The sequence below is a fragment of the Branchiostoma floridae genome, chromosome 11 (assembly GCF_000003815.2).
Source record: "Branchiostoma floridae strain S238N-H82 chromosome 11, Bfl_VNyyK, whole genome shotgun sequence".
In the NCBI taxonomy this organism is placed as follows: Eukaryota; Metazoa; Chordata; class Leptocardii; order Amphioxiformes; family Branchiostomatidae; genus Branchiostoma; species Branchiostoma floridae.
In genome coordinates, this window is record NC_049989.1 from 15,837,990 (window position 1) to 15,863,628 (window position 25,639).

Consider the following 25,639-nt stretch of genomic DNA (forward strand, 5'->3'; position numbering starts at 1 on the left):
CGAGATCGCTGTCACACCAGTACAGAAAATTCAGGTCCAGGTCCGGTTCAGGTCCAAAGGATCAGGTCCAGGTCCGGACCTGAACTTGAACCTGATGCAGTATGACTCATACCAACGGTCCATTTCACTACAAAGAAATCTGTTTGTTGGAGTATTAGACTTACACTGGCGTTTTAAAATCCTTCAAAGCTAACTGCACCTGTACGATTGGCTGTAAAGCTTGGTAGAAATTAATATAAACTCTACTCTACTTCACTCTTGTTATTTTCTTCTACTTCCAAGCGCCAAAACGTGTGAATGGCTGATAAAACAATCTGTTAATTTTCTAATCGGTCCATCATCCGGTCCACCTAATTTTTTCAGGTCCTGTTTTTCTGGACCGGTCCAATAAGAAAAACCGGTTTTGTACCGGTACGCTGTACCGATACCCAGCCCTAGTAATATACTATCAAAGCCAGCCAAGAAAGTTAGCTTGCAAAAATGAGACCATTGGCCACCGGAGATCTGATCTATGGTGGATTTGGTATTGAATACTGTAAATGCAGAAACTTTCGCGGTGGTTTAATGTTCGTGGTTTTTGCAGTGGCCGCTTCAACGAAAACTTAAAACCACTGTGAACATTTTTCCATAGCAGTAAGAGACTACAGTGCATGGTGCTACCGCGAACTTAAAACCACAGCGAAAAGTCCTTTTTCCCGCTACCGCGAAATGAAATCCCTGCAAACTTATGTATTACACCACCGTGGATCTTATTGTAAATTAGACTGTTTCCAGAGCATACACTGGACAACTGTTTTGCCAGTAGACCCTGATAGATATTGAGATCGGGCTGGGGGTCTGGAATCCAGGCTACTGAAGACAGCACAATTAGCCTCTACCAGGATCACGGATCAAATACAGTTTTGTAGTAGAAGTTGGATAGTCAATAGTACGCTAGGGGAGACCGTTGGCCAGAGGAGTCAGTCTTTTAACAGATTCACAGAGCCTAAGTAATCTCCAAGCAGATCCTTCGGTAGCATAAGATAGTATCAAAAGCTGGCAGAGTGAAGCCGGCTTAGGAGTGTGTTTGACTACAAGGCAATTGGACACCTTTTGACTGACTACGCATTGGCCAGTTTGTTACTATCTTATGCCATTGTAGGATCTGCTTGGAGTTTAAAGGCTATGCACAATCACAAAATTTGAGTGGCGTTTCTCAGTGGTAGATAACAATTGCCCAGAGGAAGAAGTACATGTAACAAATGGTTGAGCCCCCTAGCAGCATTTTCTATAGCTGCAACAGGATCTTTTTCAAGTTTTTGAAAGAGAAAACTGCTTTGGGAGCAACATGGTACCAGTACTATTTTCTGTGTAGTAGACTGACTAGGGACTGGTACAGAAAATTCAGGTCCGGTTCAGGTACAGAGGATCAGGTCCAGGTTTGGACCTGATTCAGTATATGAGAACTTGTGAATGGATGATACTCGAAACAATGGTCCATTTCGCAACAAAGACATCTGTTTTGTGGAGTATTCGACTCCCACTGGCATTTTAAAATCCTACAAGGCTAACTGCCTCTGTACTATTGACTGTAAAACTTGGTAGAAATGACTATAGACAATACTCTATATACTTCACTCTTGTTATTTGCCTCGCCCGGTAAGACCTGAAACGTGTGAATGCATGATCATATAATCTGTTCATTTTCCAATAGGACCAACATCCGGTCCACCAGATTTTTTCAGGTCCATTTTTTCTGGACTGGTCCAATAAGAAAAAACGGTTTTGTACCCAGCCCTAATACTGACACACCGTATCAAATAAAACAACAAAACCTTTTTTTCCTCCAAAACATTTATTAGCTACACAGCCCAACAGCTTTAGCTATGCGTACACCAAGAAGAGACGGTTATTTGGTCGGTGGGGAGATCTGTAGTTCAAAGAGGAAAAACACAAAACCACCCTTCATGGTATACAAAATACAAACCAGCACCTACTAGTTGTGCATTCTCAAGTCGTAAACCTTTCCCATAAAAAACTATAATAAAGTGCTATCATTGAGCAATAGCTAGTCCTACCCCTACTATGTACTGTACATTGTTACTCAATGTTTGAAAATATGCTTTAGAGTTAATAGCAGCTAATGCTATATGTGTACATTGATAACTATACACCATTTTACATCACGTGTAGACTGACCAGTGCCGACAAAGTTCCTAACTATTTCAAGTCTAATGTGCAGAAAGTTGTCTGGAATTTGTAGCCTGGTATCCAGCCGTATTATAGCTCCCGAGTCTCTTCTGTCCTCTACGCAAATACAAAGAGGGAGCTATAATATGGCTGGATACCAGGCTAGGAATTTGAAGACCTACCGGTACAGTGTGAAGAACAATTCAACTGACTTGAGTAGACATGTACTATCTAACATTGCAAGTTGAGTATCTTGATAGAAATACTACTACATTGCTTAAGCTGCTCGGAATACTAAATGTAGATATTGTGTGGAACATTGTTTTTTCAGTTCAACAAGTTTGCGTAGAAAACACCCAGTAGCTTTTAACTAACAGAAAGAGCATAATGCATATGAAGGCACTTAAAACAGAAGAGATGGTAATACATTTTGTAATAAGACTTTAAGCAGCATATATATGACCAGTTTGCTTTTTACCTGCTAGTCTAGATGTACATTTCAAACTTCGCTCACAAGTTAAAATGGCATGACAATATCACATCCCAAAATTAACAGCTAAACTATCAGAACACAAAGAAAGCAAGAATAGCTGCAAGAACAGAATAGAATACAATTGGAATTTGAAACATATATCATAACTGGCATATGATTGTAACAGGAAATTTCACCTTAGAAGACTGTCAATATCAGTTTTGTAACCTTTCTCCTAAAACTTATGCATCATATAGCGGTCTCTGAATAAAAAAGGAATGCTTTTCAGTGAAGATATTTGAATATAAAGAAACTATAGTTCGTTCATTTTGTCAAGAAAGTAGCGACAGTTGTTGTTGCCTTTGGTGATAGCATACTGAGAATATTGTAACCCTGTAACATACTCAAGATTGGCCATGTTGATTTGATTATATGGATGACATCCACGTATGCATCAATATTTTCAGCCGTTGCCAAAAATATATTCTACCATACTATAAACTGTAAAAAGCTGATGCAAAATTAGCAAACATATGCATACACATGTAATTGGCATACAAAGAGTAGAGTGTGATTATGAACTTAATGTAAATATACCCGTTAAAATATACCCTAATGTCAAATACACGTTACAAATACTTATTCTATTAGACAATAACTGATTTCCGTAGCAGTGCTATATGCTGTATAAAAGGCAACGTGCATATGTGTACATGTGCAAGGATTATGTGGTAATAAATAACCTATGTTGGTAACGAATACGATGCTACCTTCTGTTTAGTGAAGTGGGCATAGGAAAAAGACATCATTCTACCTGGATTTTGTTGGTAACGAATACGATGCTACTTTCTGTTTAGTGTAGAGGATGTAGAGAAAAGACATTATGTGGCCTGTAGTTTGGGTGACAAACAATCTTGTGCAGGTCATAGATATCTATAAGTTGCTTGTAGAGAATAAGGGGATGTCCAATCTATGCAATAAGAATTTAGGAACTCCCCACTTTGTTAAGAATCTATCCAGAGTATCATCTAGTTGTTGTGTGGACTATAAACTGAAAAATGTCTTTGTCCACAAAGTAACAATGAATTACATTGGTCTTCTTTTTGCATTGTTTGGTTACTTTTTCATTATATGATGGCAATACACGTGAAAATGGTGCGGTAACCCTAAAGTCCCTATGTCTCCGAATTGGGTAAATCTAAAACTTCAAACATTACACACCTAGTAAATAAATTTGTTTGTGGAAATTCCTGCATAGCAAGTAGATTACATGGATTGAGGTTAATCAACTGTATCAACAGGCATTCGAATAACAGCATTTTTACTAAAAGGCAGGATAGGACTTGCATCTTAACCAGATTTTCATAGAAGTGCCCGTAACCACTGACTGACCCTTCTAAACCTTTACAAAAAGTGAAGCTAGTCTAAGCTCTTAGTCTTACCCGCCCCACAATAAATGGTGTCCTTGATAATGGCAACAGTGTCAGCAGAAATAGTAAAAAAACAAAAGACTATACAAGTATAACTAATATCTCATAGTCATGAAATTACACAGTATTGTACTGACACCTAAGCATATAGTAACGATACTGTAACTTTTACTAATTTTCGCTGTGTTTTCAAGTTTGCAGGAGAGTGAACCCACCTAAAACATTTGTCTTGCATTGTGTTTCTAGTTTTGTGTTAACTGAAAACGGAAAGACACTAAAAAAAACTGTAGTGAAGTCTTTATTTTTGCTGTGCTGAAAAATGTTTTAAACGTAAATGAATTCACAGTAAGCCCTAGACTTGAGTTGTGGTGACATTTTGCAGCGGTGTGAACGCGAGCGCGATGTGATGATGGCGTCCGGAGCTCAGACGTGGTGCGACTGGACGTTGTTGGCGCCCGCCACCTGCGTGGTCTGCTGCTGCTGCATCTGCTGCTGCAGCCGCGCCAGCATCTCCTGCATCCGTTGTAGCTGTGGGAGAAACAGGTGCACACAATTATTGTTAAATTCCAAGCGGCTACGTTTTTTCACAAGTGGCGTTGGGATGGAATCAGGTGCACAGAATAAATGCAGCATTCCAAGTAACATAAGCTGCTACAATGTACATTTTTTCACATGTAGCCTTGGGAGAGAATCAGGTGAACACGATAAATGTTGCATTGTGACAAAAACAAGTGCACACAATAAATGTATAATTCCAAGTCATATTAACTGCTACATTGTATCACATGTAACTGTGTAAGAGAAATAAGTGCACATGATAGATGTAATATTTATGTCCCAATATTGGCTTCCTAGGACGTTTTTTTCAACACAACATTTTGTTCCAAAAAATTCCACCCTCATGACATAAAATTGCTCATAATCAAGCTCTGTGAAAGGTTTTAGCATTTACACTATGGTATCATCACAAATATAGCAAGCAGAAAGTGTGAAGACATAGATTCAAAAGATTCATGAGACTGACAGAAAGAGATAGAGAGATAAAAAGAAAACTCAGACAGAGAAGACAGAGTGTAGACACACATAATCAGAGCAGGCTGAGGTGGCTGGGCTGCGGCACCCAGGGGTTGATCTGCAGCTGCTGCAGCTGTTGCAGGTGCATCTCCTCCAGCTGCGCCACCTGCAGCCGCTCTGCCTCCAGCCGCTCCAGCTCTGCTTTAACCTCTTCGATACGTTCTTGTACAAGACGCAACTTCACATACACGCATGGTGGTGACAGTGGGGAGGGGGGTAGACACAGACGAGAGAAGTAGAGAAAGAAAAGAACAGAAGCAGTAGAGAGGTGTACAAAAAATAAAGAACAAGGAAAAAGGGACAGTATTAATAAAAGAAGAAGACATAAAAGTAGAGTAGAGAACTGAACAGACAATTTGTAGCTAGAAATAAGTGAGGACAGAAAACAAATGATATTGAAGTTGTATCCAAGAACGCAGGGAACAACGTAAAAATGAGCCCACGACTGAACAGAAACAATTTGAAGCTAGAAGTAAGTGAGGACCAAAAACAAATGATATTGGAGTTGTATCCAAGAACACGGAACAACGGAAAAATGAGCCCACGACTGAACAGAACGATTTGAATCAGAATTTGAAGAATGAACAATGTGGGTCGTATCCTAGAACTGAAAAAGAGGCTACAAAATGGTAGAACAGAAAATGGACAGGTGGGTGCTGTGAGGATCTGGACTGGCTCACTCCACAGGAGGGGTGTGCAGGGTGCTTACCTCCTGTTCCTTCTCCAGAAGAATCTTGTCCTTCTCCTCACCCTGTCCCTCTCCCTTCATGGCACTGACCGCCGCCGCCGCAGGGCCGCCACTTCAGGGGGGAAACACAAGAAAAAAACAACGCCCCTTAACATGGTTCAACGACACATGACACCCCAAAATTAACAAAACGTAGACACAACTCTCCAAACAAGTAGTGATTCTAAGAGGAAGTGAATTAAGTTGTTTCTACTTCAAGAAGTCAATACTACAAACATTTCAACACCTACATTACCCCTGCATTACAACCTCATTACTAGTATTAAAAAAAACCTCTAGCTCGTCATACAAAGGAAAATTATCACACATTTAAAGGTGTGGTTTTATTGAAATCCCAGACACCAAGGTAATATGACAAAAACTGAGCAAAGATTCTCCAACATGCAACTATTGACTTCAATCAGCAAAAGTTATCAATTGTTTTCACATGTTTGTGGGTTGATAAATGTATTGGTTATGTTGGAGATTCTTTGGGGAAGACTCTTTACTCTCATGGTATAACATCCAACATAGGAGTATCCCCACCTGTGCCCGAGGGCAACTGCAGCTCTGAGTAGGGAAGGCAAAATTTCAGGTAAGATCACATAGCAAAAACAGGCATTAAAACATATGCAGCAAAGATGTGTATGCGTGTTTGTAGGTGGGGTTTTCAGCTTCGGTCCTCATGAATTGGTTGGAGCATACACTTGCACGTTTTGCTGTTTGCTTCTAAATTTTTCAAATCCTTTTGGGTTTGGAGTCATGTTTGTTTCTTCTCAATTTCATATTCTGACAATTGGTGCCCTTCAATTGTATACTATGAACAATTTTTTAAAAGAACAGTTGTTCTAAGGCTTGGTAACTCACTGCCTTGGTGTATTCAGTATACTTACAGGTGAGTGAAGAATGATGGGAAAGTGGTGGGATGTACACAGACAGGTTGCCATAGTAACCCCAAAGGAGCACCAGTAGGATGATGGGATGTACAGATAGGTTGCCATAGTAACCCCAGAGGAGCACCAGGAGGATGATGGGATGAACACAGACAGGTTGCCATAGTAACCAAAGAGGAGCACCAGGAGGATGATGGGATGTACAGACAGGTTGCCATAGTAACCCCAGAGGAGCACCAGGAGGATGATGGGATGTACACAGACAGGTTGCCATAGTAACCCCAGAGGAGCACCAGGAGGAAGAGGAGGGAGGGGTCAGATGAGGTGAGGTGCGTGCAGGGAAACAGAAGAAAAGAACAATGGTCACTAAAAGCCATACCTGTATAGAGCAGCTATATCTCAAATACTAATCAACTATGTTTAAAGGTGTGCAAAAGACAATAGAAAGCAAAAACACTGTCAGAACTCCGAACAAAGAGGAACTTCTAATCCAAACAAAGAAACTTCTAACAGACAAAGGATGCGGGTGAGGAAGTAGAAATCATGTCTTCACAGGAGAGGAGTACAGTGATAAATATGTATATTGGACATTTCTTGTAACTCTTGCAAATTCTCATGACAACGTTATGATCTGGAGTTTCATCTAAATGAATTGGTTTTGGTCAAATCTTGCATGTAGTAGGCCAAACGTTTAAATAACTACACTGTCGTAGGTCAACCTTTCGAACTACACTGTTCCCTCGCTGTCTAACATTGACCATCAATCAGTTCATCATTTGCAATGGTCCTGGTTGGCTGAGTGAAGCCCTGGTCCCAGTAGGCTTGATATTAAAGGAAACTAAATGGTTAGGTTCAAAAGCCAAGTATACTATGCTAAATATACTCCAAAGTCCACTTCTCACTCAAGCGACACCATTTTTTTCTAAATTGTGACTCTTGTAGCTGTTTGAAGATTGTGCTGTGATGTTACAAGGCTGACCCAGCCCCTGCCAAAATGTAAAGGTACAAAATGTAGGTTCAGGGCTCGAAATACTTTTTTCCTGCATACCTGCACTGGTGCAGGTAACATTGAAAATTACCTGCACCAGACAAATTTTACCTGCACCAGTGCAGGTATGCAGGAAAAAAGTATTCACCACTCTGAATATAGGAAGTATGGATCGTACTAAAATTGTTCAGGAACCATTGCTATTTTTTCTTTTATACAGTGGTAACAGTCAAGTTGTCAACACAGCTAATAACAATCCATATACACCTACATTATAGGAAATTTATGTGTAAAACTCAGTCCAGGTTAGGTCCAGGTAGACACCAGAAATACCTGCACAGCTCCAATTTTACCTGCACTAGCCTGCATATGCAGGTGGTATTTCGAGCCCTGAGGTTGGTATAACATGGTTGTAGAATGTTGTCAACCTTTTGGAATGTGCACGATCTTTAAGTATCTTGGGGAGTCACAAATCATGAAAACACTGATGTGATGCGGGATTGAACTTGACTTTGGAGTATATCTAGCATAGCGTAGTAGACTTTTCAACCTAACATTTTAGTTTACTTTAATGAGTGTGTGATGGTGATCTGTTAGCAGGATTGTAACTATGATTAATCATTCTGGATGAAGTTACGGGATAGAGCTGTGTACCTAAACAAATCTTCTTAAGTACAGGTATAGGTCCAGACTTGAACTTGCACCTAAACACAATTATCTGTAAGTTATACATGTACATGTACTCAGGTGTCTTTTTTGGTGGTAAATTGTCACTTTTGTTAAAGAATTTACATATTTGAGTCTCGAAACAAGTCTAGGGAGAAAAATCACATAAGTCTTGGACCTATTCCTGCAATCTCGCGAGACGAGGTCATTCTGTGATCAAGATGTACTGAGCAGGCATAAAAAATCTGAAGGAACATATACGCATTTTCAATTTTTTTAAGTTCAAAGAGTCAAAGTTTTAAGTTTTCCTAATCTTTAACTGGCAGGTTATCATAATTTGTCATCCTTGACACTGGATTTACGTAGTCTGAAAAAGTGGTGCTCACTAGTGCTTAGGTGTTTAGGTCCGAACTTAATTCAAACAATTTTACAGCTACAGGTACTTACAAGTCCAGACCTGATCCTGAACCGATGGACTAGTTTAGGTACTATGGTACAGGGTTTAGGTACTAGGGTACAGTGTTTAGGTACTAGGGTACAGGGTTTAGGTACTGGGGTACAGAGTTTAGGTGCTAGGGTACAGGGTTTAGGTACTAGGGTACAGGGTTTAGGTACTAGGGTACAGGGTTTAGGTACTCGGGTACAGGGTTCAGGTACTAGGGTACAGGGTTTAGGCACTGGGGTACAGGGTTCAGGTACTAGGGTACAGGGTTTAGGTACTAGGGTACAGGGTTTAGGTACTGGGGTACAGAGTTTAGGTACTAGGGTACAGGGTTTAGGTACTAGGGTACAGGGTTCAGGTACTAGGGTACAGGGTTTAGGTACTCGGGTACGGGGTTCAGGTACTAGGGTACAGGGTTTAGGCACTGGGGTACAGGGTTCAGGTACTAGGGTACAGGGTTTAGGTACTAGGGTACAGGGTTTAGGTACAAGGGTACGGGGTTTAGGTACAATGTACTAGGGTATAGGTACTAGGGTACAGGGTTTAGGTACAAGGGTGCAGGGTTTAGGTACAAGGGTACAGGGTTTAGGTACTAGGGTACAGGGTTTAGGTACAATGTACTAGGGTATAGGTACTAGGGTACAGGGTTTAGGTACAAGGGTACAGGGTGTAGGTACAAGGGCACAGGGTTTAGGTACTAGGGTGCAGGGTTTAGGTTCAAGGGTATAGGTACTAGGGTACAGGGTTAAGGTACTAGGGTACGGGGTTTAGGTACAAGAGTACAGGGTTTAGGTACAAGAGTACAGGGTTTAGGTACTAAGGTACAGGGTTTAGGTACTAGGGTACAGGGTTTAGGTACAAGGGTACAGGGTTTAGGTACACAGCCCTATCACAAAACAATGTAGAGAGCTGAATCAACCAAATCATTAACATGTTAGCCTTACAAATATGAGAATACATACATATTACATACAATCATAGCTGCTAGAAAAAATCATCTATGCACATTGGCAAAGACTCTACAGGCAACATAAGCAATAGACTGCGTGCAAATTATTGCAATTAATAAGCTCTTTAACAATTTTTTCATCAATGTAAGCAATAAACCCATAATTATTAATGCTTCAATTAGCAGTGTAGCCTACTAGGACCTACAAGCAATCTTCAACATCAGCCTTTCAAAAACTAGAGAACGGTGGAATTTGTGTGTGTTCAACAGCTCCCTCTATCTGTTGAGGAATGAGCTGCACCCAAACCAGTTGTTAGACTCAAGTTTTCATGATTCAACTGCATGACTGAGGTTGAAGATATGTTCTCAAAAAACACAAGATGAGGCATACAAGGTCTGCAAAGGATACTGTCAAAAATTGCCATTCAATGAATTCCTGGGGACACGCGTCAATTTGATGCAACATGGATTTCGCTGACGGTTACAGACACATTGAAATAAGTCACAGATTGGCTTCAACTGACAACAGGCACCAAAGCAGCAAACGTCCAGAAATCCACCACGAAAAAAATTGAAAGCTGCACGCCAAGACATTAAGAATTGATAAAAGCAAGGCTTTGAGTGAGAAAGCTGTAGCTGCACACAACTAAAACGTCTTATCAATGTTCCCAAAAGGATAGTTATCCACAGGGAGGGAATAGTGGTAAGCTCACCAGCACCCTCTATCAGATGAGTAGTGAACTGCAGCAGAGGATTTTTTGAGGGGGTATGGAGCTACCTTGCAGTGTGAATTGAAACCGTTCTGGGACTTAAGGCACCATTCTCCTACTCAGAGTCGTATCCGCATCCTAGAACTGCGCCTGGTTTGTACTCTGCTTAATCGCGCCGTACGTCCTAATATTTTGACCCGTCCTGCTTTTAGATATCAATGAGCTTTCAGATATACCCAAAATTTAGATAACATTTTTCTTTGTATTTGCACTTCCAGCAATGGAATTCTTTTATCATTGGCTCTATTTTTCTGTGTGCACCAATGCTTGATGCCATGACTGTGAAAAGTAACAAGTTTATGAAAATCTCACACACTGAAAAATCTTACATGGGCAAGTGCATGACCTATACCCACTTGCCCGATCGGGCAAGTAAGATTTTTCCATTGAGTGCGATTTTGATATACTTGTTAATGTTTTATAGTCATGACATCAAGAAATGGTCAGCACAGTGAAATAGAGGCATTAATGAGAATTCCATTCCTGGAAGTAAACAATGCATATAACAGTGACATCTGAATTTTGGGCAATTGATTCCGGCAAGTAATTTTTCTATATACTTGCCCGATAGCCTGGCTAAAATCGCGCCCCTAGCGGCCGGCCCTACAATTGCCGCCGCCCTTGGGGAGGGGGTAATTAACTCCAGCCAGCGAGAGCTTGTGTAAACACAGGCTGCTTGCTCGATAGGACAAGCGAATTTGAGAAAACTTGTCCAACCCTGGGAGGGCAGGTAAGCAGAGTAAAAACCAGGTGTGGTTCTCGGACGCGGGTTTGACTCTACCTAGGAGAATGGCGGCACCCGCGGGTGGGTAAAAACGCAGGCAGGCCTTTGCACATCTGGTATGACTCACCCGGCCCGGCGCTTGTTGATGGCCAGCTTTTCTGACCTGTAGTTCTCGTAGTGGACATCCTGGGTCACCTCTTGTAGGTCCTGCATGTGGGTGCTGCAGGGAAGGGACTGCTCCATCAATGTGTTCACATGTACATGCATTTATGTAAGAAAAATATATTTTGTTCATATGAAAGTTCATCCGTACAGGTACCCCAGTCTTGATACATGTTAGATCTGGGGGAAAATGCCTTGTTTCTGTTTGTTTTTGTGTGTGTGTGTCGACATGTAAGGGACATAAAATTATTAATTTTAGTGATGAAATTATATACAGACTTCTTGTACTTCACTTTAGGATTAAAGCTCTACACAGTTGAAGTAAGAATGTGAAGTAAATATTGTACTTCTTTGTTCAATTCATAAACACACTTCAATGTTGTCATCAGCATGATGATCACAATATGATGTTGAACATGCCAGTGTCCTGGTGGAGTGATTTTTGCATGTTTTACATGTTCTGTTAAACTGTGTATGCTGGATCACTTTGGTCAAAACCTATAAAATATGATAAGGAAAATCCCTTATGACAGACCCTAATTTTTTCAGACTTGCAACCGCAGACACAACATTTTTTGCTAGGCCTTAGGTAAATAGATCTGTGTGGCAATAACAAAACAAAATAAAAAGGTCAAGAAATCATGAGAATGCACAGGTCATAAACTTTGACATGTGTTTTGAAATTTGTTACAAACAGGCATGTCATGTGATGTATCTTTTCATCTTAGCTGTAGAGTATTTTGTGATGGTACTTCCTCGCCTGAGTGCAATACTCACATCAGCATGGTTCGCAGCTTGATGAAATCACAATGCTCAGGGTTTTCCACTGCAAAAAGGAGTTAAATGTGAGAACATTTTGTAACGAAACGGCAATACTTCCAACAAATATTTGTCTTGTGGTTCCTTAAGTCAAAATCATATCAGAAACCTTGAGACAAGGTTATTGCAGTCATTTACACACACTTAATGTACCATGCTTAATGTCTCACACCACCTCCTTTTCAATGGACAAAAATCCTGTCTTTTATATAGCAGATTTCAAGAGACTCGATGCTACAGACAGATTTGTATATATCTTAGATGCCACAACTCCCATAATGCAAAGATAGGCAAATATATGAAAGACTGCTTTGCTATTAGAAAGAATACTGAAAGTGATGATTAGCCCAACTCGATTGTAACATTATATCTTGTGTTAGCCCTTCTTGTTGTGTTAATTAGGATGTTAAGTCTTATTCTATACACCTATTTTGTACTTTGTGTAATAGTAACTGTTGTTGCCATACATTGTACCATGTACAAATGTCGTGCAATAAAGTTTTAAAGTTCTATCTTCAAATGGAATGGTCCTTACAAGGACTTTCCTACCTTCAACTACACCCCATGGGTACAGCCGACCTCTGACCTTCTTCCCTTTGACCTCGATCATCTGATTGGATCCAACCACAGCAAATGGCACAGCTGCCTATAATTTGAATAAAACGTGGATTTGTATATTTCAACTTAACACATTCCACATAATAATCTCTAACTTATAATAACCATTGCATCAAAAACAGAAAATACAAACAACAAAAGGTTGAATCAGTAGACTGAAAACCTTGCTGTTTGCTTGGAAAGTATGGATGTTCTGCATCTTAATATGTTTTCTAAACAATCCAAAACTATGGACAACATCACAATAACTTATTGTGATGTTGTCCATAGTTTTAGATTGTTAAGAAAAAATCTTGAAGAACCTTCTTATCCATTAACCCTTATTGAATATGGGGTAATGGATAAGAAGGTTCTTCATCTACAACCAAGACATACAATCAACAGCTGGCGTCTCAAGGAATACTGACTGGTACTACTGCACACTGCAGCATGTCCCTAATAACAATGCAGTCCCAAATGTAAAGAATGTTACCATACACTTGGGACTGCATCGTTAGCAAGGACACCTAGGTGGAATAGCACCAATTATTATTGCCCTTTTTGGCAGTATTCCCCTGAAGAAAGTGACAGACAATAAGCAAAACATTGACTGTGATTGCAGTGTTCTCACCAGGCCTTTTCAGCATAGCGGGCCGATACGCTGTGGGCTGGAAAAATGACGCTGTAAAAAGCCCGCTACGCTGCTTTTTCATCCAGCGTAGCGGCAAAAAAATGGGGAATAAAAGAAAAATATCGTAGTAAAAATACATAGGCACGCGCCAAGCACGCGCCTTCGCTGTTTCAGGAAGTTATCAGCTCGATGTGAGGTGTTTTACAGCACCGACCCGCCGTACCGCTGTTTCGCAGCCCCTCCCACCCCCTTGCGTTCCCGCGCGCGGAAATGTAAACACAGACGCGAGAGGGCCTTGCCCGCACGTGATTAGCGGGGTGGGATCTCTCCCCGGAACAGCCGGAATAGCGGCGTTGATAAACAGAGGCTGTTACTAGCAGTTGCGTCTTTCTTTTTCAGTACGGAAAATAGAATCAATTATTTCTGACACATTTCTAGAGCAAGAACGGGTCGCGTTCCAAAGTTTCCTGTTCTAAATTTTGCGTGTGCCGCCCTGCGTTCGTGCCAAAAAAATAAAATAAAATGAGTAGCGCGTGTGCTGCGAGTGATCAGTGGGGTGGGATACCTCCCCGGAACAGCCAGTTCCCGGGGAATGTCCTTATTTGGGGAGCTGGGTTGACCAACATAGGCTGTTACTGATAGTTGCGTAATTTTTATTTCAGCGCTGGAAATAGAATCAATTCTTTCCGACATAATTCTGGAGCAAGAGCGGGTCGCTTTCCCAAAATTCCTGTTCTAAATTTGAAGCTCTTTGTATCGGCATTCGTAAGATACAAACCATCGTAAGTTTGTATGTAAAACCCGGGCGTTTAATAGTTTCGCCGACAAGCCTCCCCTTGTGGCCCCGCCCACAAACCGCCAGGGCAGTATCGGCACCTTTCCGATATGATCAAAGGGCCGCCGGCTATCAATCAAACGCGGCTGTTGTTTACAGTTTCAGTCATGTGCCGTGTGCAAGTTTACAGCGAACTTCAACGTAATATTACATTCCTTGGACTTTCTTTCCCACAGCGGTGCTTCTACAAAATATTTATTAGACTGTAACACGGAGTCCCACATGTTTTAAAGAATGGAATCTGACGCGGAACAGCGGTTTTTACCGGGTATTTTCTTGAAACATGTCCGTGGGAATATCGTCTAAACTCTAACGGCGAGGCGGCGACGCAGGGAGACCGTCAACAAAAGTCGCACGGCTGCTAACAGCGATACTAGCGCTATAAACAAGCGCTTCAACTTCGGATGGCAACCAGGACAATATTTTTAAGTACTGTTGAGCTGAGTAAAGTTTGTTGTTTATGACCGTATGAGTTTTTAGTAGTCTGTGAATCTTTGACCCGAAATATTGTTACGTCAAACTGCTGACGAGAAGTTAAGTGACTGCTGCGATTATCGTAGATATGGCCCTAAAAAAATGATGAAATAAGCCTTCTCAATAGCCTAAAATGCAAGAGCTTCCGGGGGGCTTCGCCCCCCTGGGTCCCCCCACCGGGGCTCTGCCCCTGGACCCCGTCGGGGGCCTTCGGCAGCCCCCGGACCCCTGCCCGACGCTGTGAAAAATTCCTGGTGAGAACACTGGATTGTATGTATATCTTGGTTATGAATAAAGAGTCAGTTACTCTCGAACCTGATGATATCATTCATGAAATAATGGGTAATGTTATGGTTTCTTCAGTAACTCCTGTGGACTATCACACATTTCTTCTTCACCTTCAGCAGCCTACACTGTTCCTTGAAGTCTTCGTCCTCATCTGAGTCACAGTCTGGCATCTGGTAGATCTTGATTCCATGCTGAGCGATCTCCTCCAAAATCTAGAGAAAAAAACAAAAAAATTGTACTAAGTCTTCTTAATATATAACAATTTTGTCATCAAGCTTTTAGACTTTATTCATGGTGATGGTCATAGAATTTGCAGAAGAAAATAATCATTGCATATCAAGTTAAAATCTTGATGCTTTCAGGCCAAGTAACATACCTAAAATGTGTAAGTTATACAAAAATGTAATGTTACAAGCCTCAGCCCCAGAGGTGTAGCCAAAAGCATGTGCTACACCAAATACCGTAGGTATGCCGTCAAGCACCAGGGTGACCATTCCAGGATTAAGGTGTTCAAAATTTCTTTTCCCTCAAAACATTGTAAGGTAGAACACTTTGCCATTAAGTACTGTACGTGTATCCTTTATTAGATAGTTTTAAACAACATTTTCAGCTTACCCTTGCTTTTAGAGCCCGGACCTCCTTTGGTGTGAGGGTGTCGGCCTTGGCAATGACAGGAACGATGTTGACCGAGGGGGCAGGGCCTTCATGAACTCTACATCCAGTGGCTTCAGTCTACAACAGGGGGTACAGAAAATCATTTAAACACTGATGGGAGGGGGCAGGGTCAACTCTACATCCAGCGGCTTCAGTCTACAACAGGGGGTACAGAAAATCATTTAAACACTGATGGGAGGGGGCAGGGTCAACTCTACATCCAGCGGCTTCAGTCTACAACAGGGGGTACAGAAAATCATTTAAACACTGATGGGAGGGGGCAGGGTCAACTCTACATCCAGAGGCTTCAGTCTACAACAGGGGGTACAGAAAATCATTTAAACACTGATGGGAGGGGGGCAGGGCCTTCATGAACTCTACATCCAGTGGCTTCAGTCTACAACAGGGGGTACAGAAAATCATTTAAACACTGATGGGAGGGGGGCAGGGCCTTCATGAACTCTACATCCAGCGGCTTCAGTCTACAACAGGGGGGACAGAAAATCATTTAAACACTGATGGGAGGGGGGTAGTTTTAATGAGAATCGGGGATGTAAGAAGATATTCTTCACATACAAATAAGGGGTCTAGGAAAAATCTTGAATTGCCCTTTTCTTAAGTTATAAGAGGCAATATGAGGGCAAACAAAACTGTCTTTCAATAAAATAAAATACTGAAGAAAAAAAGATAATCCCTACCTATCAGTATCAACCCTAATTTTGCAGGACTGAAACAGGAAACAAAACATTTTTTTTCCTTGGCCTAAGGACTAAACATATAGACTATATGCATGTAGCCTGCAGTACTGACCCATGTCCATAGGGGGAGATGAAGTAGAAGCAGCAGTGTACTCTGTTGTCCACAATGTTCCGTCTGTTCAGCCCACTCTCGTCATGGAAATACCTCTCAAACTGGTCGTCTATGTACGACAGGATGGGCTTGAAGCTAAAAACACACATTGAGTATCTTTGTGAGTGTGTGAATCAAAACATAAAGGGCTCGAAATACTTTTTTCAGCACCAGTGCAGGTAACATTGAAAATTACCTGTACCTATCAAATTTTACCTGCACCACTCTGAATTTTGGAAGTATGGATCATACTAAAATTGTTCAGGAACCATTGCTTTTCTTCTTCTATACTTTATAGGTGGTAACAGTCAATGCAGCTTATGACAATCCACATACATCTACATCATATGAAATTTATGTATAAAACCCAGTACATGGACCAGTGCAGGTTAGGTGCAGGTAGACACCAGAAATACCTGCACAGCTCTAATTTTACCTGCACTAACCTGCATATGCAGGTGGTATTTCGAGCCCTGACATAGCAATTGTTACTGAAACAGAGTTGTATAAAAGAATCACTTCATTCTAGCAAATCTTTGGAGTTATCAAACAAGAACTGAGGTGTTCAAATGGTTGTTTGTACTAGAACTGTCATAGGGAAGAACTTGTTGCCACCAAGTACTGTAGGGGCATCCTCACTAGACAGTTTTAAACAACGCTTGCTAATTGATGTGCAACGGTTAGGTGTGACAGGTCGTTCAGTATAACCGCATGCTTGCGAAGCTGGTGTGTTACACTGAAGTGCAATTATATCAACTATATAGATACAGATACAGAAAACATTTGGTTTACTACCTCTAAATAGTTTTGATTTACTTGTACGTAACAAACTACATGAAGTTGGTGACATAATGGCTCATAAGGCTATCCGAAAAAGACAAGTTATTATTGGCTCCACTCCTTGGGTATTGCCAAAAAGCAAATGGGCTTGCCACATGAAAATCTATTTGTGTTTGATGGTCCAACTCTAAAATATGTCATATGATAAAGCTCGGAATTCTGGGGGCCATAGGATGGAATTTCTGTCCCAAGACTGCCATGCATCCAAACCTATTACAGTGTATAACCAATTTTGATCCAACAGCTGAATACAGTCAGCAGGGTATGTTTACATGTTCCTGTCAGCTATTGGCCGTGACCTTTGGTTCGACCCATAACATGGGTCACTGTTAACAGCCAGCTTGACATACAATCCCTCAGTAAGAGATGCCCTATGGCTATGTGAGGAGTCTACTGTTGACTCTCTGTAGTACCATAAAATGATAAATGCCTTAACATTGAATTTTGCAATGGGGAGAAAATGGAGTGTTCACAGTAGTTTTTAGATTGCAGTTGAAATAAGGACGGTAGGTGGGCAGAAGACAATACAAGAATTTTCACAGTGGTTTTAATTTTGTTTGCTGTGAAGAAAATAGCATGAAAAATTTCAACATTTCATTAAAAAAAGAAACTAACTTGTTTGTACATTTATATATTGTTTACATGAAAAATTGGATATTCTAATTCAATATGCTACATTTGTGGGATTTAAAAAAAATTGGGTCAGAAAAAGGTGTTGTACTGAAGGTGTTTTGACTGTTTTGGCAGCTCATGTAAACAAACAGGGCTGTGTTGTGTACAGCTAATCCCCTACAACATCTGTGACATATAAGGTCGTAAAAATTGTTTCAGACAGAACTAGGTCAAAACAAGAGGGTCAGCCAAGTAAACAACAGCTTTAGCTCAAAATGAGATCAAAAAATTTGTTTCAAACATCCACAAACTCAAAGCCATATATAAAGTGTATATCCATCTATTTTTGCCAGGACTTAATTTCAAGGTAGAAGGGGGAAACAGGTCTTCAAAGTGTTTTGCATTTGTGCTTGAATGAAACAACTCTGTAGATGGAATACCCATTAAACTGATTAAATGCACTGCGATCAACAGCATGACACACCACTGAAATGTCTTAATACATACCACATATACTGACGAAAGGTAGTAGACTCTGCCTGACCGTTTCCAAAACCACATCCAGTTGCCTGAGTAATTGCTATTTGGCGTATTTTATTACCTGAATGTCTAAGCTTTATGGACGTGTTCAAGGAATGTTCAATATTTTTGAGAGGATTTGAGAAGAATTTCTTCTAAAATTAGCTTAGTGTCAAGTTAAAGTCTATGCCATTTTAAATGCGGAAAGATCCGATCATGTGACCTACCAGTCCTTACTGTTGATGGCGTCCCCGTATCCGGGCGTGTCCACGACCGTCAGCCTCAGTTTCACCCCTCTCTCTTCAATCTCTACCGTCGATGCGTCAATCTTCACTGTCTGTTCAATTTTCTCTGTAGGGGGGTTGAACGGCATTCAGAGTTAAGGCCACACCAATTTTATTTGTAGTTTCTCGGAAATTTTCAGAAAAAAATTGGGTCAATCGATCAGAAAAATTTTTTAACAACTTTTGCAAAAAGTCAGGGATAGGAGAGATTGAGGGGCTTACTCAAGTTACAGTTTATTTACCTATTTATTCATTTATTTGTGTTCTTTTACCAGGGTAAGCTCCATCAGTGACTGACACAGTTAATTTTGGGGGTCCCTGGTAGCAAAGTCCAAAGTTTGAAGAAAAATGAGAAATGTACCGTCCAAAATAGGCACGTACAGCTACTGGAATTTGAGGCCCATAGTTAATTTGAGAAGAAAAAAGGCTGTGAAATTTTGTCAACACAGGGTGTGACCATCAATTTGAAAAGTCAACTCGGTAAAAAATAGGGTCGGGAAATCCGAGAAACAACAAATAAAATCAGTGTGGCCTAACTTACACACAAAGAGATTTTAGGATAGAATGTGTCTGCTTGGATGTATTTTTTTTTCTTTGCTACATGTACATGTATCAAAGATAATAATAAGGATAAACCAAAGCAAACAAAAATAGCTTTTTTTCAGTTATCACAATGCTCAAACAAGACATTTTTTTCTGCAAAGCCCTGTGTGAAAGTCAAAGAACTTACATATACATCTAACAAATATAATTCAGAACAGATAAATTTCGTACAATTAAGAATGTCCAAAAATATAGTGTGCAAGAAACCATTAAAAAAAAGAGTCATGGACAGTATGGTCTTAAAAAGTACACATAAATTTTGAGACTCAAAGAGATTCTTGACTTATTAGCATTACACAGCATTCTTAGTGGATGTCTAAAATTCATCTATGCACATATGTACTTATTGTAACAAATTCCCAAATATCTTTCAAATTACATGGGCAAAAGAACACAACGTATCGTGCAGCTGTATGCAAATTACCACTGAGTCCTGGAGGCAAAAATATCACTGGATGATAAGAATGCAGTGAGGTGTAAAAATTGCCCCTTTAATTACATGTAGCTAGCATATCTTGGTTGACACTGTGTCCGTATTTCAGAAGGGACCTAAATGGGGGTCTCGTGTTCGAGGAGGTGCCTCAAGCACAATAGAATAAAGGAGAAGGGCTAGCAACCCCTCACTGTGAAAAAAAAATGCTACTGCAACAGCAAGGAAACTTGCTTCCTTATGTGCCACTAGGCACTACAAGGGGGAAAATGCTCCTACAGTTCCAGAGCAAGCTGCTAGGGGGCTCAAGCATATACCACTTCTTCCTTACACCAAAAGCTACCTGCTACCAAGAAATCAAGACCATAGCATGTACAGGTAAAAGATACAAAAAAAATTGAAGTTCTGCTGCAGTACCAAGGTCACACACCAGGGGGTCCAAAATTGACCTTGACCTTCGTCTTCCCAACCCCTACCCACATACTAAATATCATCATAGTCCATCAAGAGGTTCTCAGGTTATGATGTCCACAAATATCCGGAAACACAAACACACAGACAGACACACACACAGACACACTCAAAACTATACCTCCATTTTTCATGGAGGTAACAACAACAACACCTACCTGCAGCTCCTGGGATCTCTCTCTCTGGATACAGGTCTGTCAGGAACAAGCTGTTAATCAGGGTAGACTTCCCTAGTCCTGACTCACCTAAAACATAGACACAAGCAAACTTTATCAGTATAGCATTGTTACCACAATAAAACACAATTTTCTGAAAATGAAGTCAAGAAAAAGGAAGAAAATCATTGCACAATATTTTGTACAATATGATTTTCATCAGAACAGAATATTGCCCTTCGTAGTAGTAGTAGTCCACTGTGTTCTGCTGTTGCAGTGGTTGTAAAAAAATTGAGTGTTGGAAATGGTTCTAAGATTGCAGTAGCAATACCAGGGCTTGAAATACCACCTGCATATGCAGATTAGTGCAGGTAAAATTGGAGCTGTGCAGGTATTTCTGTTGTCTACCTGCACTGGTCCATGTACTGGGTTTTATACATAAATGTCCTATAATGTACATGTAGGTGTATATGAATTGTAATCTTAAATAGAAGAAATAATAGCAATGGTTCCTGAACAATTTTAGTATGATCCAATACTTCATAAATTCAGAGTCGTGCAGGTAAAATTTGTCTGGTGCAGGTAATTTTCAATTTTTTCGAGCCCTGAATACACTGTCACATACTATACAGTGATGGCACCACTGGTGAAATGGTCACAACGAAACTGTGACTGTACAATCATCAAGAAAATTTCAAGAAATACAGTACGCTAGACCTATTTTTTCAACAACGCTTGCAGGAGTTATTATTAACTGTATGTAAATTGTCCATATCATGTCCAAGCATGGAAAATACTTCTAAATATACATTTCACATGTAGCTTGAAACCAACATCAGAGACGCATAAAACATTGAAATGGAGAAACCATTCAGGGCCAAACTTGTACCCAGTATGTCAACATTACTCCTTGACCTTTTAGCTTGCCAAAACACTGTTCCTGCATACACGATCTCTTGCTATTTAGAAGTGTTAAAAGAATGCTATTATGCTGGTAAATGTTATTGTTGACTTTGTCTTATACAAGGAATACTTTCATTCAAACCTTATGTTGTTGTCCAAAAATAAAATTGCTAATCAGACAAGCACACGTCTAACTGTATTTGCCGGATCTGGAAAGTATGATTTTTCCTTGAAGAATAAAATAAGATTATACTTCTCACCTATTAGTATATGATATTCACATTCATAAAGTATCAATCTTGCAAACCGGGAGGGTCATTTCCTCTTTGGTCTTACACTGTAGTTTAAACATATTGTTACACACTTTAAAGTGATCTTTTTTTTTATTTTGCTGCAAGTAAAAATGTATGAAAAATATATCCCCAAATTTCGGGCCGGTAAAAAATTGGTTCAGGCAACTAGATCTTTTTATGTAAATTTGCGAGTGAATTTCATAAAACTTGCTCTACCCTGCCTATAATCTAATTCCAGATGTGTTCTATTTCTATAGTTTGGGCCATATGGTCGCCATCTTGTAACAGCCTACTTAAGTTGTGATACAGTCCGAACAGGAATGTAAACAAACCCAATCCCAACAAGCAACCTCCCTGAACTTTCACAGACAAGGTAACAAGGTTCTAACTGGTCTTTGATACCCATGTTCTGTATCCCTAATCCCAATGTATTCGTGGAGTCTATTCCTTGCCAAAACAATGTGACGTTCTATTTTCTCTGTTGTGGTTAACCGACAAGTCCAGCTTTAGACTACAAACTTGGCGACATGCCCGTCTCAGCTTACCATACCACGAGGTAAAAACAACTGCAATCTGATGTCAACATACGAAGGAAGGAGTGAAATCAATCCATTTAATCTATATGATTCTCTAACATGAAAAATGACTATCAGTGCAGTAGTAACACAATACATGACCAGTTAGACATGTTTTCAAAAATTCACTGGCTATATACTATAATAGAGTGAGGTTTGTACAGTGTACATGGTCTTCTTCTCTTATATGACAAACTTAAACGTTAAAGAACAAGAATTGAAGAAATATGGTGAGTGCAAAATGTATATTTGTAAAATATCAGATTTGCTTTCATTCTACAGAATTAAGGTCACATACACGTATACCAAGTGGCACACAATCGACCTTGACCTTTGTCTTCCCAAGAGTCATCCACATAGTATACCAATTATCAAATACATTAGTTTTTGCTGACCACAAATTTCCAGAAACCCACAAAAAACTGTGTTAAAATAAAATACAGACACACAGACAGACACTGCAAAAACAAGACTTCCATTTTTTATGGACTTAACACTAGCAATAAGTTGCTTTCAAAATGTTTTTTAAAGAACCTACCAACAACCATGAGCGTGAACTCGAATCCCTTCTTGACGGACTTGCGGTGGACCTGGTTGGGCAGGTTGGCGAAGCCCACGTAGCCGGGTTGCTCCGGATTCACGAACTGCTTTGCGGTGCACATGGGGGAAAGGATCCGCACGGCAAGTCATTCATGGGTACATGGGGAGCATCCACAAACACGGAGAACACAAAAAAAAACAAGGAAGAACAAGGGAACAGGGAGCAACAATATGAAGAATAAGTTAGTTCCCGTGACAACCTGTCAGTTATTAATCATTATGATATTTTTTCCTTCACTTAAGAACATTTTTTCCGTCTTCTATTTTCGTTTTCATTATTCGTACTGCATAATATAATGCTCTCTTCATAAACATTCCATCTAGAACTAAAACCACTTATTTGTGTTAACTCCTGAGTCTTTAAGTTTAACATTGTCTTCCTTTCTGTAATACTTTGCTTCTTGATATTCTCTGCCTCAGAAAATAGGTGATAGAAATAGTAAAACTTTGCCAACAGAATAGAAAACCTTTCCCAAGCAGGGGATAAATGAAAGGACTGACAAAGGCAACATCTAATAGTAATACTACAGTGAAAAACCATGCACAAAACTTTTGTTTTGAGAACAAAAGGGGATACTACTGACAGGCTGTCTACAGAACAGTCTACAACTAGTAACACTATTACTATTAGTATCATTAAATAGACAGTGGAAACAATTGTGATCTAAACAATGTCTAGCCTTGCTTACTAGGTATGTAACAGGCTTACATATAATTATCCTAGCAAAGAAGACAGTCAGCGTTCTCAGCAAGGCCTTTTAGGGGGTGGAATTTTGCTAGACTGACCAAACCTACACCTCATAACCAAGGCTAGACAATGCAGAGTCTTATAGGAAAGAAAGCTGAAAGAGGGATATCTAAGGAGTGAAAGTTGAGCGTCTTTGATAAAAGTCGTGCATCTTCTTGATATAACAGCTTTTAAGATTCTATGAGGAAAACAATCTCCATTTCCTTGAATTATGATTTGTTCCAAAAGTTACATTCAACAAAATTTTACATGCAACAACAACTTCTATCAAAGACTGTACAGAACTACTACTACTACTACTAGTCTAAACTACATGTAATCACATGGGCATGCAAATGGTCGTTGAATCAACACTTAAAATAATTGCTAGAAAAAAAACTGAAGAAAGGAAAGGAGAAGTGAACTGGATGGAAGAAAAGCAGGGGAATGGTCAGAATTAGATTAGTGATGTAAACGACGCACCTAGAGGAAAACAGAGACGTAAATACAAAAACATGGGAACTTTTGAATTAATTAAAAGCACAAAAATGGATGCTACCGGTTTGCTACACCTTATGTCCCGTAGCTTGAATGGTTTGGTTAATGCGGTGGGGGGTGAAATGGGTTTACCCGCATTATCAGGAAGAGTTACCTTTGAACTAGCAATACGATCATCACTGAAAAACCCAGAGGTGCGAATGGCTTCCCGAGCCGACTGACGAAAAACAGAAGAGAAATGAAAAAGATTATTTCTTGAATGCAGGGCTCGAAATACAGGTTACACTTAAGTTACAGTGCAGGTAAAACTTTTTTTTTCTCTGATGTCTACCTGCACTGGTTCATGTACTGGGCATACTGAACATGTATGTGGATTTCTGTCTGCTATACTAGTAGTATAACAATTGCTACTACTTTTTTGAAATCACTGAAATGCCAAACAAACAGTTTCCAGTGATATATAAATAATATACTTCAGAACTAGCTGGGGCAACGTCGCAGAGGAATTGTAATCCTCCATGCGACGTTGCCCCAGCTACTTCAGAACCTATTCTCTTCAATGGAATGAAAATTGAAGAAAATGAATGGTATTAATATTGGTAAAATTTATCTGATACTGGCAAATTATATTGCAAGTACGCAGAAGAAAGTATTTCGAGCTCTGAGAATGTGTAAGGTGCCCCATTCTGTGCGAAGGTGAAACTTCTTCCCGTGCCCACACATGTTTTCAAGTGCACTGAACAAACAAAAAATGGGAACACTGGCATAAATCAAGTTGTGGTCAAAACAGACTGGTACAGAAAAACAGTCAAGTTGACTGTTTTGTTTACACACATAAATTCACCCAAAAGTGTTAGCTCACAAATCGTCAAGAAGAAAAATTACATTTACAAATGCTTCATGTACCACTTTCTCCTTTTGTTGTTCAGAACTATAAGATATAAAAGTTTGGATACAGCAATTCCACAGAATGAGGCACCTAAAAAGCTTGAAATGGAAAAAAAGCTTCATGAACAAGATAGATCCAGTGTCAGATACCCTGCTGTACTGGTTGAAGCCTGGCCTATGTCTTCCTGCCCTGGTCCCCGACATGTTTGTGATAAAAAGGCGGTAGTTAAAACAGAACCAGCGGGTTGGTTAGTACCGAATAAATTACCACTCGGACACGAAAGCCACAGGCATACCGTATATTCCGGTTTCTTGTACGTTGCCTGCCACAGTTTAGACATGGTTCAGCAAGGATTGACAACCAAGAGGTTCGTGGTCCAAGCCCCGAAATAATAGAAAGGGCTCTGTTGAAGCTACCTCCTTTATCACATCATTTGGGGGACCACTTGTGATGACATACGGTTTTTCGAGACACACCCTGAAAATCCCTTTTTCATTTACTCAAGTCTGTACGCGGTAAATAAAGGTTACGGCAAAGTGGGTACAGAGAATTCAAATCATCTAGAACGGATGTCTGAAGAAAAGACAGCTGGAGACTCTTGTTGACGGACTTCTTGTTGATAAACAC

General features: G+C 40.1%; 1 protein-coding gene and 2 long non-coding RNA genes across 3 annotated transcripts; 2 read left to right on the forward strand and 1 right to left on the reverse strand.

Moving 5' to 3' along the window:
• The first annotated feature begins 1,802 nt into the window (after positions 1-1,802).
• LOC118426755 lies at positions 1,803-3,745 on the forward strand. Its single transcript, XR_004832455.1, has 2 exons — positions 1,803-2,246; positions 2,336-3,745. It is a non-coding gene; the product is annotated as an uncharacterized LOC118426755 (long non-coding RNA).
• Positions 3,746-4,428: 683 nt separating this feature from the next.
• On the reverse strand, positions 4,429-25,244 carry LOC118426754 (septin-2B-like). The gene is given in 15 exon segments (XM_035836311.1): positions 4,429-4,599; positions 5,855-5,945; positions 6,419-6,442; positions 11,432-11,524; positions 12,244-12,292; positions 12,835-12,931; positions 15,221-15,322; positions 15,726-15,805; positions 15,808-15,842; positions 16,575-16,709; positions 18,812-18,935; positions 20,531-20,617; positions 22,837-22,945; positions 24,278-24,340; positions 25,162-25,244. Coding segments are annotated over 15 exon segments (1,248 nt in total). The 5' UTR covers positions 25,216-25,244; the 3' UTR covers positions 4,429-4,494.
• Positions 5,954-7,766, forward strand: LOC118426756. The gene is made up of 2 exons (XR_004832456.1): positions 5,954-6,811; positions 6,866-7,766. It is a non-coding gene; the product is annotated as an uncharacterized LOC118426756 (long non-coding RNA).
• Positions 25,245-25,639: the final 395 nt, after the last annotated feature.